General features: G+C 38.7%; 2 protein-coding genes across 6 annotated transcripts in view; one reads left to right on the top strand and one right to left on the bottom strand.

Moving 5' to 3' along the window:
• The window catches only part of St7l (suppression of tumorigenicity 7 like), a 214,677-nt gene that overhangs the window by 172,240 nt on the left and 27,604 nt on the right, over positions 1-14,833 (top strand). For 2 of the 3 annotated variants that reach the window (XR_007109290.1, XM_047557026.1), the window contains one exon: positions 13,467-13,547. Coding sequence is in view for 2 of the 3 variants with exons in the window: in XM_047557026.1 (XP_047412982.1) it covers positions 13,467-13,511 (45 nt within the window). In the remaining variant the exon portion in view is untranslated. Of the gene's footprint in view, positions 1-10,346; positions 10,586-13,466; positions 13,548-14,833 lie in introns of those variants that run through there. The other variant, XM_047557024.1, reaches the window with a different exon arrangement.
• Positions 361-14,833, bottom strand: part of Cttnbp2nl (CTTNBP2 N-terminal like) — a 57,494-nt gene continuing 43,021 nt past the window's right edge. For all 3 annotated transcript variants that reach the window (XM_047557019.1, XM_047557022.1, XM_047557020.1), the window contains exons 4-6: positions 10,494-10,724; positions 6,204-6,311; positions 361-4,503 (exon numbers count right to left, since the gene is read on the bottom strand). In XM_047557019.1, coding sequence (XP_047412975.1) covers positions 3,022-4,503; positions 6,204-6,311; positions 10,494-10,724 — 1,821 coding nt within the window. In that variant the 3' untranslated portion in view covers positions 361-3,021. The remainder of the gene's footprint in view (positions 4,504-6,203; positions 6,312-10,493; positions 10,725-14,833) is intronic.

A 14,833-nucleotide genomic window follows, 5' to 3' on the forward strand; every position in this document is an offset into this window, starting at 1 on the left:
TTCAGGTCTTCTGTTCCGTGAAGCTGTCAACCAAATTTTGCTATATACAGGCATATCTATTTTTCTGGAAATAGAGTCTACAGCTTTTCTAATATTTCCTAAAGGCCCAGAGCCACCAGTATGGTTTTAACAATTTATAGACTGGATTACTGTGAATTTATTTTTTTCCAGTTCTATGAATCTAAATAAAATATATGTCCCATTACAACATATAGCCTGGATGAGTCTGTCGACTTCACTTGGTTTTTCAAAGCCATGATCAAGTCCTTCCTCTACACCACCCACTCTTTCCCCCCAAAAATGCCCAAATTGTGCAACATTTTTCACTTTGCATAAACAAGACTATTTTCCCCCAGACAGTATGATTCAACTTGTTTTAATGTAATCTGCTATAAAAATGAAGACTTCTGCATGGTACATTTGGCTTTACAAATGTTAAAGGATTGGTTAATGCTTACAAGTTGCACATCATTACAATCATCTGTTGACCAGTAACATAGTTTTCTCAACATGGGTTAATACCAAAATTGTGAATTGTGGAACTTTTACTTAGCACATACACCACAACCTACAGCAAACTTAAATACTAATCTATAATATCTAACTTGAATTACTGGATCCATTGCAGGATTGTGCTTATTTATCTCAGAAGATAGGCAACTAGCAAAAATACACATTTCTTTTGCATATCCCCTCCCCCATATTACACTGTAAAAGAAATACATTATTCAGTGCACTTCCTAAGAAATAAACTTCCTTATAGCATCTCTCTCTATATATATATCTATCCCAAAACAAAGGAAGAGCACAATGCAACTTTTAAGATTACCATTTAAAGCAAGAGAGGTAATAACTCTGGCACTGTAACCTTCCATCCTGTTTAGAAGGCTGAGCTATTTTATCAACACTGTTCATTTTGGCTGTGCAATGGAATAAAGTTTAACATGATTGCTTTGGACAGTTTAAGAAACCCCCTCATTATTTTGGTAGACACCCTGGGACATCAGTAGCATTTTTAAGAATATATCTGACTTAATAAAACCATAAGCTGTGGAGTCATTTGTATACTTTGTTGTGACTTATACATTAATTTTCATAATTGCCTTTCCCCTCTCAATTCAAATTAAGAAACAGAATTAAATTATAGCAGGTTAGGGGCTGCTGGGGAGGTTGGCTAGGAGAATGAAGGTGAACATGCAGGCCTCTTTTCTCCCTGTGGATAAAAAAATCATATAACCACCATGTCTGAACTGGGTGTGGAGTCCTGTTTGAAGAGGGGAAGAGTCATATTCTGTGGACTTGGTCAGGGGTAACTAGCCTACACAGTTGCAAGTCTAGAGGCTTCTGTCTGTACAAACTCACTATAATGGACATGGCAGTTTCAAGAATGAAAGAGGTTGGAAATTAGCAACTTGCAAGCCAAATCCAGCTGTAAAAGTGTTTGTTTAACCAGTGATATTTAAACTTTTGAGTCAGTTCTTGGTATTTAAAAATGAGAATGTTTCTCATGGAAACTTGGATTTCATAAAAAAAAATCTGAAGAGCTGGTAACTTGGGTCTAGCATTCTTACACAACAGTAAGCAGCTGGAGCTGAATAGGTGGCCCTTTTAAGTGGGGCTGGGGCACTTCGGTTTGCTACATATTCCACAGCACCAAGAGGTTTGACATCACTTGAGGGAGTGATCAGTTTCACTCATTCACATGAACAGTTGAGTTCTGTGACACTGGGGTTAGTTCAGCTGTGCCTTTTTATGATGCTGAGGACAGGCTTTATTTGGACTCTCCCCACTTCCCTGTGGATGAGACTCTTCCTTTGACTGGGTCTCAGCCACATCTAATTGCTTTGGTAGGTAATCTTAATGTGCAATTCTACTTGTCCTTTACGCTATATTGCAAACTCCAAAGATATAATCATACTAATATTTATGTGTTTAAGTGTGTGTATGTTAAAATGTAAAGGGGTATGTATCTATACAGTTATATATATACTTCCATCTAGGTAAAAGGTAATTTGGTTCCACAGATACAGACAAGTGCTGGCAGCTTGGAGAGTAAATGTAACAATTTGGTAAATCCTGTATAGTTCTGACTTACAATATTAGAAAGAGTGAATTTTAAGTTATTGCTTTTTGATTATAGAATAAAGATTTCATTCTGTTGCAAAACTTTTATACAGAATGAGTAACCATTTCCTATTCAAGTAAAAGCAATCAGAATCAAAAGTTCCTTATACAACAGTAGATACTAAAAGACATTTTTGAATGGAGGTGAGTTCATTCTATTGAAGAATTAATGTAGGAAACTGGGAATGACTTAATTTTTCAAAAGTGTAAGAAAATCAGCACCCCAATCTTTAGTGATCAGGAGTGTTTCTCAAGGGCTCTATAAAGCTTTTGCTATAGAGTTCACACCCACCTTTAGGAAGATTCCCGTCCTACTTATGCAGCCTTGTTTTCAGAACACAAAGCTTGTATTTAAAAAAAAAAAAAAAAAAAAAAAAACAGTAAAAGAGGATTAAAAGCAGTGTTGGTTTTTAACATTCAGAATTCACAGAGGATCTCTTTTTGCAATTAAATGATCCATTTTGTGTTTTTGCTGCAGAATCACATTCATATGGCAGTCTTATTTCAGGCACTTTTGAAACATGTTCATCTGGAATAAAAATCTGCATGAACCACTTCTGCATAATTCAAAATGAGTGTTGAGTAATTCTGGTCCCGAAATAGCAGATCACCACCTGGTACTCAATTAACTTTCCCCATCACAACATGAGGGTGACTGCTGAGTTTGAATGTTTTTGCGATGTCTTTCTAGCTTCAGTACAAAGATATGAGCCATACAAATCCAAACTACTCAGTTTCTACTTAAAAAAATACAAAAAGGTAAAATACACTAAATGTATTATACAGATGGTTTCAGCTACTATCAAAATAAATAACATAATCTGACTCAATGGTCTCATTCTGAGCTCTTGGACGAAATCTGATGGAATGTCAGATATGGAGACTCCTTCCTAGGAACTAGCTGCTGGTAGGCAAAAGTATCTCAACGTCCTTGCCATTGGCTACCACAGCATTGGAAGAGCAGCTGCTGGCAAGGTCTTCTGTGGTGGTCAAAGAGGATGCCTGGGAATGCGATTTGGTCAGTGGAGTTGCAGCAGATGGAGAAGGGGTGAGGCCAGGTTTTTTGGGTGGGATAGGTGGAGGGTTTCCTCTCTCAGCTCTGGGGATGGTAGGGGACTTGATTCCTGGAGACAGGGGGCTCAGAGGACTGGATACTTTCCCTGGAGTAGGTGAATGGCTGGTGTCACTTCTTGGGTTGGCAGTGTTGGCCAGATTTCGATAGTCTGTGCCAAAGGGAGAACTGTTGGGAGAGACAGGCTTAATTGGTCCTTGTTGGCTAGTGAATCTGGAGAGCACCTGAGTGACTGTGTTTCGGGCCAGCTGCTTAGCAGCAGAGTTATCTAAGAGGGTGGGGGACAAATCCCTGGATGGAGGGCTTTGTAGACCACTGGCTTGTTGGTCCTGGTCTGCTTGGGACTGAAATTTGTGCCGGGCTGCATGGAACCTCTGGTTGATCCCTACCTGGTAGGATGACTGGTAGCCGGGGCTGCTAGCTGATGACCCCAATAACCGTTTAGTTAGTACTGGTGAAGAGCAAGGAGAGGATGTTAGAGAGGAGGAGGCAGTGCTGCTGGGAGACAGTGAGCTCCCGCTGGAAGGAAGGTGACTGGGCACTGGGGCTGGAGTCTCAGTTCCTGCAGGACACCCACCATTTTCTACTAGTTTCTCTTGGGCCAGTGCTACAGATTTCTCCCGTGGAGGCACTTGGTTTTCTATACTGCTGCCTGCTGTCAACTCCCTGGTAGTCTGGAGCTCTGGGTCACAATGGCCATTAGTTTTTGCATAAGAGTAAGGAGGAGTGGTGGGACCCTGCAGCCCAGTGTTTGTTGCCTTGGTTATGTTGCTCCCATGGATTCTTTCTGCCTGAACACTCTCTGTTTGGCAAAATACAGACACTAGTATGGGAGGCTCAGTTGCTGTGCCTTTGGATGTAGTTACTGGTTTCTTTAATTGCTCATCAGGGATACTGTGCTGGTGGGAAGCCTCTAGGTCCTTCACTATCTTCTTCAAACTTTCCATTTCTTCTTTCAGAGTTTTGGTCCGGTTCTCTTCTCGGTTCAGTTTTGCTCTCAGTTGTTCCCTTTCAATATCAAACTCAGACAATTGCTTCTCTACCTGGGCCTCGGTCTGCAAACCTCGCTTCCTCTCTGCTGCTAACTCTTCCTCCAGTTTACTCACCCGGCTCTTCTCCTTCTCCAATTTCAGGCTCAGCTCTCCTGCCTTCTGCCCTTCCTCAGCAGCCTTGCTGGTGGCTTTCTTGCACTCAAGTACCAGCATGGATGAGAGCTGCTTGTGGCGGGAGCGCTCCTCTTCCAGCTGACTGGAGAGTTTCTTTTGCTCTTTTTCAAACTTTTTCACTTGGGATTTTTCAAATTCCAACTAGAAAAAAATGCCACAACACATCTTGATTAGAGATGATTATTTATATGAAAATAGAGATACACTGAAAATTGAGATCAAGTAGAGTACCCTGGCTGGCTGTTTCCTGGTGCTTGGGATTACTATGAATGCACACAGATTGCACACGTTGTGATTTAACCTTTCTTTGATAATTTAGGGGGCACTTCTAGCTCTTAACTGTCCAAGGGTCATTAGTGAGAATATGATGATTCCTTGTGTTTCAGGTATGTGGAGAATACACAGAACCGATCAAAACAAATAAAACAGAAAACCATTTGAGCCAGATTTTGTGGTGATTGCTGCTGAAAACACAACTTTCAAAGTTTCAGCATAATTTTCTCTGGTCTTAAAAGTAAACCAACATAAACAATTGCATTTGAATCATACTTTTCAAAAAAAATGTATTCTATTTTGTCTTCTAAACCTTATTTACTGCACAGAAACTGAATGAGATCAAAGGGTTGAAGGAATCTTTTCCAAACTCTAAAATCCATTAATGGGTATAAAAACCAATTTAGTGAACCATGGTCAGAATTAAAAAACAAAAACCGAAAGAAAAATAGAAGAGGAGAAAACACATCAATGTGTACTGTAAGCAATGAGGGTTATTAGGGTTATGTATCGTTTCCCATTTTTGTTTTAGATGTGTGTACATATTATTGGGTTGAGATAATGCAATGTATTTCTTCTTTTTTCTTTTACCAGTATTAGAGATTGAACCCAGGGTCTTGTACATGCTATACAAGCTCTCTAATCACTGAGCTACATCTCATTTTTATTAAACAAACAAACAAAAATTGCCAGGTGTAGTAGCACACCTATAATCCCAGTGACTCGGGAGGCTAAGGCAGGAGGCAGGAGGACTGCAAGTTCAAAATTAGCCAGGTCCTGTCTCAAACTAAAATAAAAAATGGTGTGGGAATGTGGCTCAGTGGTTAAGTGCCCCTGGGTTCAATCCCTGGCACCAAAAAAAAAAAAAAAAAAATCCTTTTCCTGAGACAATGTGTTGCCAAGTTGCCCAGTTTGGCCTTGAATTTGCAATCCTCCTGCCTCAGTCTCCTGAGCTGTTGGGATTACAAGTGTAATCCTAATGCAGTGCAATGCAGTGTCCTTTTTACTAGGGGTCCTAAGTAAAAATGTTTGCAAGCTACCACTCAGCATTCCTCAATGTGTGTTCCATGGAACAATAGCCCCACAGTGAATGATCTACATCAAGATAAAGATTTTGTAAAATGGGCAAGGTGGTATACACCTGTAATCCTAGTGACTTGGGTGGCTGAGGCAGGAGGATCATAAGTTCAAGGCCAGCCTAGGCAACACAGTGAAACCCTGTCTCAAAATAAAAAAGGGCTGGGATTGTAGCTCAGTAGTACAGTGTGCCTCTGCATTCAACCCCAGTACTGTAAAATTAAATAAATAGAATTTTAAAAGATTTTAAAAAACAGATTTGCTAAACATGGAATACTACTCTATCTTGTTCTTGAAAACTCATCTTGTAATTCTGCATCCTAAATGTTTTAACAAATTAAAAGTTAGAAACTTGTTTAATTATGTTCGATCCAGTAGTTTCCAGACTTGACCACAAAGTCATGTTTTTGAGAAACACCAACTTACATCCTTCAGGATAATCCATAAGAAATGTTATTCCAGGGTTCTGTGATCCCTTCCACCTTAATTACCTGCTGAGTCAGCCTCTCTCTCTCCTTTTCCAGCATGTAGGTGACATCATCTCCTTCAGCAGTGTCCTGTGCATGCCTCTGCCTTTCTTCCTCTAGGTCTAGGATTACCTTTAAAGAATTTAAAAAATTCATTTCCAAATATCAAGGAATCACACTTATAAATCTAAGTGCCTAACTAAACACTGGAGATAATTTCAGAGGCTAAATAAATACATAAATAAATAAAATCAAGCCAGGGTCATCAAGGAGCACACTGTCTAGTAGTGTGAAAGACATGTCAACTATGTGCTAGAGAACAACATATTTACTTGACTTGAAGTAGGTACAGAATGGTATGTAAACAGAAAAGATCAACTAATAAGCTGCAGGGATCCAGAAGGTTTCTGAGAATTCACAGAAAGTCTGAGAAGTTGTAGGCAGTTTGGTGTGGTTAGGGGTCAGTGCAAGATAGCACTACAGAAAGCTGGAGTTTGCCTCTGAATGCTCAAATGAATAAAGGGCTAAAAAGGAAGACTGAATGAAACTGAACATTTTAAAAAGGCAACATCCAAACTGTGCCTTGCTTCATTAATAATACGTTTTAATATAGATAGGTAAAAAGTGGAAAGAATCTCTTGACTTCCTGCATGTAAAAAGACTTGGTTACTGGGATCACAAGTGGAGATTTTTCAAAAGGCTTTCAATTAGCTTGCCCCCATATCCCACTTATCCCAGTGCCAAAGGATTAAACCCAAATGTAAGGAGAATACAAATTTAAAGGGACATTTTCTGCATAATCCTGCCAATAAGTGCACATTATTCTGAATGGAAATGGATTACTCAGTAGCATCTGCTCAATGTCTTGGATGGGCCTTGGCCCAGATCTCCATGGTAGAGCACTGTCATGCCAATGACCATTTCTCATGATTTCTTCTCATATATATATATATATATATATATATTTTAATGAATGAAGAGAGAAAATATTCTGAGACATAAAACTCTTAAAAAATGAAAATATTTTCGAGTACTTCCTTCTGGTTAAAAGCATTAAATTTTTAAATTTAAAAGAAAGGCAGGCTTTTTGCCAAATGTGGTAAGTCATCTCCTTTCCCTTCTGAGAGCTCTCCAGAATTGCAGAAATGGAATGAAAAGACTAAAATTTCAAAAAGACAGAGACACAGACTTTGATAAGATCCTCCCTTTCCATATTAGGGACTGAATCCAAGGGTGCTCTACCTTTGAGCAACATCCCCGTACTTTTATTTCTTTATTTTGAGAGAGGTTCTCACTGGGTTATCCAGGCTGGCCTCGAACTTTCAATTCTCCTGCCTCTGCCTCCCGAGTGCCTGGGATTATAGATGTGTGCCACCATGCCTGGTAGAATTTTGAATTATTTCAGATTTCTTCTGCCTTGTCACCTAGAGCTGCAAATTATCCCAAGATGGGCATGACATCTACCTGGCTCCTTTAGTACAACTTAATTGCCACTTGTATGATGAGGAAATAAGGACTGCCAACCAATCAAGGATAAGGAAGATTTTCTTAGAGGATTTTAAGTGAAAGCCCCACTCCACCCCCAATTTAGGCAACTTACTCCAACCCAACACCTTTTATGGTTGGGCATAAATGTTTTCAGATTACTTCATTCTAAAGCAAAAGTTAAACTCTTTGGGTCTTGGGCAACTCTGAGAATTTGATTAAAGTTATGGAAAAAATATATTTCCTACAAAAATGTGTAAACTTTTGACATTCTGCATATTTTCTAGGGACTTGGGGAACATATGAGGCCCCTCCATGGTTAGGAGCCTTTCATTTACACTGTGAGGAGAAAGAAAAGATCATAGGCAGGACTCAGAGTGTGGGCAAGTCATCAGACATGATTTAAGTAGATGGCCTGAAGGTTAATCATAAAAGTAAACTCAGGTCCACATAATTTTATAGCTGCTAACCTAATTTTTCTGATTAAAATGTATCCTAATAGCCAAAGCAATCCTGCGCAGGAAGAGTGATGCAGGAGGTATCACTATACCAGACCTTAAGCTCTACTATAGAGCAATAACAAAAATGGCATGGTACTGGCACCAAAACAGGTAGACCAATGGTACAGGATAGAAGACACAGAGACATACTCACATAAGTACAGTAACCTCATACTAGATAAAGGTGCCGAAAACTTACAATGGAGAAAAGACAGCCTCTTCAACAAATGGTGCTGGGAAAACTGGAAATCCATATGCAGTAAAATGAAATTAATCACCTATCTCTCACCCTGCACAAAACTCAACTCAAAATGGATCAAGGATCTAGGAATTAGACCTGAGACCCTTCACCAAACAGAAGAAAAAGTAGGCCCGAATCTTCATCACGTTGGCTTAGGACCAGACTTCCTTAACAAGACCCCCATAGTGCAAGAAATAAGAGCAAGAATCAACAAATGGGATAGATTCAAACTAAAAAGTTTTTCTCGGCACAGGAAATCATTAATAATGTGAAAAGAGAGTCTACAGAGTGGGAGAAAATCTTTTCCATACACACTTCAGGCAGAGCACTCATCTCCAAAGTTTATAAAGAACTTAAAAAACTTTACATCCAAAATACAAAGAACCCAATCAATAAGTGGGCTAAGGAAATGGGCAGAAACTTCACAGAAGAAGATATCCAGGTAATCAACAAATATATGAAAAAGTGCTCATTATCCCTAGTAATTACAGAAATGCACCCTAAGATATCATCTAACTCCAATTAGAATGGCTATTATCAAGAACACAAGCAATAAGTGTTGGCATGGATGTGGGGAAAAAGACACACTCATACATTGCTGGTGGAGTTGCAAATTGGTGTAGTCACTCTGGAAAGCAATATGGAGATTCCTCAGAAAACTTGGAATGGACCCACCGTTTGATCCAGCTATCCCACTCCTTGGTTTATACCCAAAGGACTTAAAATAAGCATACTACAGTGATGCAGCCACATTAATGTTCACAGCAGCTTAATTCACAATAGCTAGATTGTGGAACTAACCTAGATGCCCTTCAACTGATGAATGGATAAAGAAACTGTGGTATATACACACAATGGAATAAAGAATAAAATTATGGCATTTGCTGGTAAATGGATGAAGTTGGAAAATATCACGCTAAGTGAAATAGGCCAAGCCCAAAAAACCAAAGGCCGGATGTTTTCTTTGATAAGTGCATGTCAATATATAACTATGGGGGTTGGCGGGGGAAAGAGAAGAATGAAGGAACTTTGGATGGTGCAGAGGAAAAAGGGGTGGGAGGAGGTGGGGATGGAAAAACAGTAGAATGAAACACATATAATCATACATATGTATTACCCTATATATATGTATGATTACATGAATGATGTGAATCTACATTGTGTACAACCATAGAAATGAAAAGTGGTACCCCATTTGTGTACAATGAATCAAAATGTGTCTGTAAAAATAAAAAATATTTTAATAAAAAATACATTTCCTACAAGATGAACTTGTTAGTATAAATCTATACTGATAGTTAAAAAATGTGCTAATTCTAGCCAAGCATCTTTTACAGGCCAAATTTGAAGAGTAAATGACAAGCTGGGGAATAAATTCACAAGCACTAGAATTCCAATAAGATGAGATAGAGGAAAGCACGTTTGCCTTCCTAATGTAGAAGCTGTCAGATATGGAAATGCACGCACACACCTCTCTCTCTCTCTCTCTTTCTCCCCCACCCCATCACCACTCTCTCTCTCTGATTCCTAACAGTGTAAAAGAGCATTAAGGTAAACATCCCTACAGACTGTTTATGTTTTCATAAGCAACGAAATGCAATGAAACTCAAAACTAGTAATAAGTGAAAATAATCTGTTGGCTTGTGTGTTTATAGTCAGGTAAATTCTCTCTCTGAGATGTAGCATTCCCTAAATACCTATTAATCTTTGTATTTATCACTTAAGTAAGCAAATAGAGAACACTCTGTTCAGCTACAAGCTTGGTTAAACTCCAGTTTGTTGCCAAAGTTTGGATGATCAGAGCTGAAAAAACATACCAAATGTTCTGGAGTGACATATCAAGAAGGAATGTTATCTTAAATAATGTGCCTGGCACATTTCCTAAATTTACCACTTGGAATAACCTGTATTTTCTTTTGTATCTCCTGGCTCCTACATAAGCTAAGGAACTTTTTGCTACATGTGAAGATCCACCCCCAACCTCGCCTCTGAACTACTGTGAAAACTGGCAGCTGACAAGATGGTATCAGGCATCATTTATAGTCTTCACAAGGATTTGCGCAGCATACATCTACAGACTGAACCTACCTTCCGGTGCCTGCTCTCGGCAGCAGCCAGCTGGGACAGCATGCGTTCCTGCATGTTCTTGCACTGCTTCATCACCACTTTAAGGATAGAGAGTGGGTTTGTGCACACAGGCTGCTTATCACTATCATTTTTCTCCTTCAGTGTTTCAAAATCTCTCTGTAGAGCCATCAAAGGATCACTGATATTATATTTTCCATAGCGTTCTTCAATGAAAGTATCTCTGTGTTGGGCCTGGGAAAGAGAAAAATAAGTATTTTGCTTTTTAAATCTATTGAGAAGGGGACTCTGCTATCTAGTAGCTATACATTAAAGGTGGTAGTGTTAGTATAAATGTAACCTGTTGATTACAAATCAGATTAAGCCATCCAAATATAAAAGAAACAGCATCAGAAAAGTGATGTGATATAATATTTTAGCAAGCACAAATACTTACATAGAACTAATTATGTATTAGACATTGTTCTAAGCATTTATAGTCATGTTAACTTATTTTATTTTTATAACCCTATAAGATAATGCTAAGCATCTCCATTTTGCAGAATGAGAAAACTATTTCAGAGAGACTAAGTAACTTGTTCCAGGTTACTCATCTAACAAGCTGTCACAATTGGGTTTTAAACTGAGGCAGCCTAGCTTCAAAGTCTGTGTCCTTCACCACCAGACATACTGTCTCTGCTTACGTCTACATCTATTGCCAGCAGGTGTATCTTATCTTTTCTTTGTTATGCTATCTGCACTTCTAAAGTAGTAAGCATGATAATTTTACAAGTTTACATATTTAGTAATCCAACGAGGTGTAGATATGTAAAGGATACTAAAAATAAGTATGATGGCACTATAACTTAGAACTATTTGTGATTTGTACACAAGGAACTTTACTCTTCTGTTGATGGGTCAAGAGGGTGCAGGCACTCACACCCAGAGGCACAGACAAAATTCCTTCTATCTGCTGCCAAATCCAACCCCCTCTTTCAGTCTCTGTTCTAATGTTATCTTCCATTTCTCCTTCTGTCCCCTTCAGGGTTTGGTGAGCTTTGGGGATGAAAGAGAAGGTAAAAAGGAGATGAAGGCTGGTACCTAAAATCTGGTTCAGGGGTTTGGGCCTGGGTGCCACATCAGGTATCTAAGGATTGGGAGGTGATTGGAAAGATATTCTTAGGCTTCTCTTATCTTTACTAGGAAGAGCTTGAAGTATTACTTCATAGGAGCATCATATATTACACACAGATGAACAGAGTGACATTAATGATCATTATACAACAAAGTACTATATAGCAAACTTTTAAGTTTAGTTATGAAAACTACTGTCATTAATCCATTTAAAAAAACTATTTCGCCAGGCATGGTGGTGCACGCCTGTAATCCCAGCAATTTGGGAGGCTAAAGAAGGAGGATTTCAAGTTCAAGGCCAGTCTCAACAATTTCACAACTTAGCAAGACCCTGTATCAAAATAAAAAGTAAAAAGGGCTGGGGATGTGGTTCAGTGGTTAAGCAACCCTGGGTTCAATTCCTGGTCCAAAAAGGAGAAAAGAATTCTTAAAATATGAATTTCATCAATTGTTTGCTTTCTTAGTAGGAGCAAACAAATAGGAGCCCATTAAAAAAGGGGAGGTATTCACAATTCAATGTCTATGCTTTTAGTTAAAAGAACCCCCAAGAAAATAAAGCAAACACAGGATTTCCTCAACACAGAAATATAGGTTAGGTACAGATTTTCAATGCTGAAAATCTAATACCTTCTTTTTCATTGACTGCACAAGTTAATGCCCCAGGAATCACTTAGCCTTGTGTATAAATTTGTGTTCCTAACAGTTGGCAAATGTTCAAAGCAGCCAGAAGCCCTGGGCTTTATTTCTGGCCCAACTACAACCATCTTAAGTTTACATTACTGGAATATTTGGATGATATTTGTATACTAGAAATACAGAGAAATCCATTTCCTTTTTTTCTCACTGCTGGTGAATGACCCCAGGGTCTTGAGCATTCTAGACAAGTGCTTTCCCACTGAGCTATGCCCCTAGCCCCTGTCTGTTTCTTTAAGTTACTTATAACCATCATTCTAACCTTATTTTGTGTGTGTGAGAAAAAGAGAGAGAGAGAGAGAGAGAGAGAGAGAGAGAGAGAGAGAGAGAGAAAGTGGAGAAAGGTTTGAACAGTCTAAGACAGACTTCATTTTTTTCAGATTCAAATTAAAAAAAAAAAAAAAAAAAAGGACCAATTCCTAGCTGGGTGTGGTAGTGCATTCTATAATTATACCCAGCAACTCAGAAGGCTGAGGCAGGAGGATGGCAAGTTCTGGGCCAGACTCAGCATGTTAGTGAAACCTGGACTCAAAATAAACAGAAAGGGCTGGGAATGTGGCTCAGTGGTAAAGTGCATCTGGGTTCAATTTCCAGTACCCCCGCCCCCGGCAAAATTCAATTTCTAAGCTAGTCATTTTATTATTAATTTATATCAAAGTAAAAGTAAAACTTAAAGTAAGTTACATAAGTTATATTTTTAAAAGCAATCATGTCAAATATCAATATTTTCCTTTAAAAAATTTTTAAGATGTTGATGAACTTTTATTTTATTAATTTATTTATATGCAGTGATAAGAATTGAACCTAGTGCCTCACACATGCTAGGCAAGTGCTCTACCACTGAGCCACAACCTCCAATGTTTTCCTTTTACCAAGAACATGTTTCTTTAAATTCAGGAATAAACACATGAGTAATATTCTAGATTTCAATGAAGATATCGATTTGTACCTATTAAAAGGCAAATCCATATTTAGCAAAATGCTTTGAAAGGAAACGAGAAAAAGTCACTTTAAACAGTTGAAATGCCACTTTTCTTACTCATGACTATCGCTTCTATAGTTAGTATTAGTAAAAGGACGACTCTTGGTGCTGAAACTGGTTTAGTAGGGTAAAAAAGGAAATAGAAAAAAGAACAAACACAAATTTTTTTATCACCTTTTCCTTTTCAGAAAAACGTGGAATGGGAGAGCAGGAGCTGGGACTACAATTCATGACCTTGACATTGGATCTGCTGAGAAGCTGTCTCTCAGGTTTGAGTATATAGTTAACTAATCCTAAAAATATGACTTTTAAAAACCTACACTGTGATTATCCTGTATAATTAATAAGCATCAGAGTCACGAGTAATACACAAGGAGCTCCTTTAGTGAGGTCTCAGCCTGAGAACAGTTGTTATGCTGTCTGTTTTCTCTTGAAGTACTTCATAGTAATTCCATAGTTACTAGCACAGTAATTACAAGTTATATAAAATAAATGGCTTCACTATAAATGAAAAGGATCTGTGGAATAATTTTTAAGAGGTTCCTCATGAAGCAATTCGTTTAAGTACATTCTAATATGGGGCCAAATAAAGGAATGATGAATTTACTCTGTACTTATTATTATCAAATACCTACAAAATGGGAGATGGAATATGGTATTTTTAACTAACTCAATGACTTGATCAGGTGACTTAGAGGATTACAGGCTTAAGGGTGCAAATAATAACAAAAACCAGAAGTTAAAATTTGAAGAATAAAAAGAGCTTTAATGGTGGTGTATACTGGTTATCTATTACTGCATAACTAATCACCCTAAAACTCAGCAGCTTAAATAATAAACATTTTAATCTCATCTGATTTCTGAGGATAAGGAATATGGAAGGGCTTAGGCTAGGTATGGAAGGGCTAGCTGGGTATGGTAGTGCATCCTATAATTATACCCAGCAACTCAGACCACCTATACTGGTGGTCCTGGCTCAGGGCCTCATGAGGCTACAGTTATGAAGTCATGATTGGGGCTGGTAGATTCATTTCTTTTCTTTTTCTGTGTGTGTGTGGGGGGGCGTGGTACCAGGGATTGAACTTGGGCACTCGACCACTGAGCCACACACCCAGCCCTATTTTGTATTTTGTTTAGGGACAGGATCTCACTGAGTTGCTTAGCACCTTGCTTTTGGGGAGGCTGGCTTTGGACTCTTGATCCTCCTGCCTCAGCCTCCTGAGCGGCTGAGAATACAGGCATGTGCTACTGTGCCATTTAAGCTTACTCACATGGCACAGGACTTGGTTCCATGCAAATTCAAGCTTCCTACAGAGTAAGTAACTCAAGAGACAGAGGGAGAAGGTAAGCAAGCAAGCAACCAAGATGACTATCTCAGTGAATTTATAACCCAATCTTGAAAGTAACATACTATTACAATTCTGATGTATTCTATTGGTGATATAGACCAATCCTGTGTATGTGGGAGGCGACTATGCCAGGGTATAAATATCAGGAGGTAGCTATCCTTGGGGGTTATCTTAGAAGCTGGCCACCACAAGGCAAATGATTAGAT

The sequence above is a fragment of the Sciurus carolinensis genome, chromosome 1 (genome assembly GCF_902686445.1).
Source record: "Sciurus carolinensis chromosome 1, mSciCar1.2, whole genome shotgun sequence".
Taxonomy (NCBI): Eukaryota; Metazoa; Chordata; class Mammalia; order Rodentia; family Sciuridae; genus Sciurus; species Sciurus carolinensis.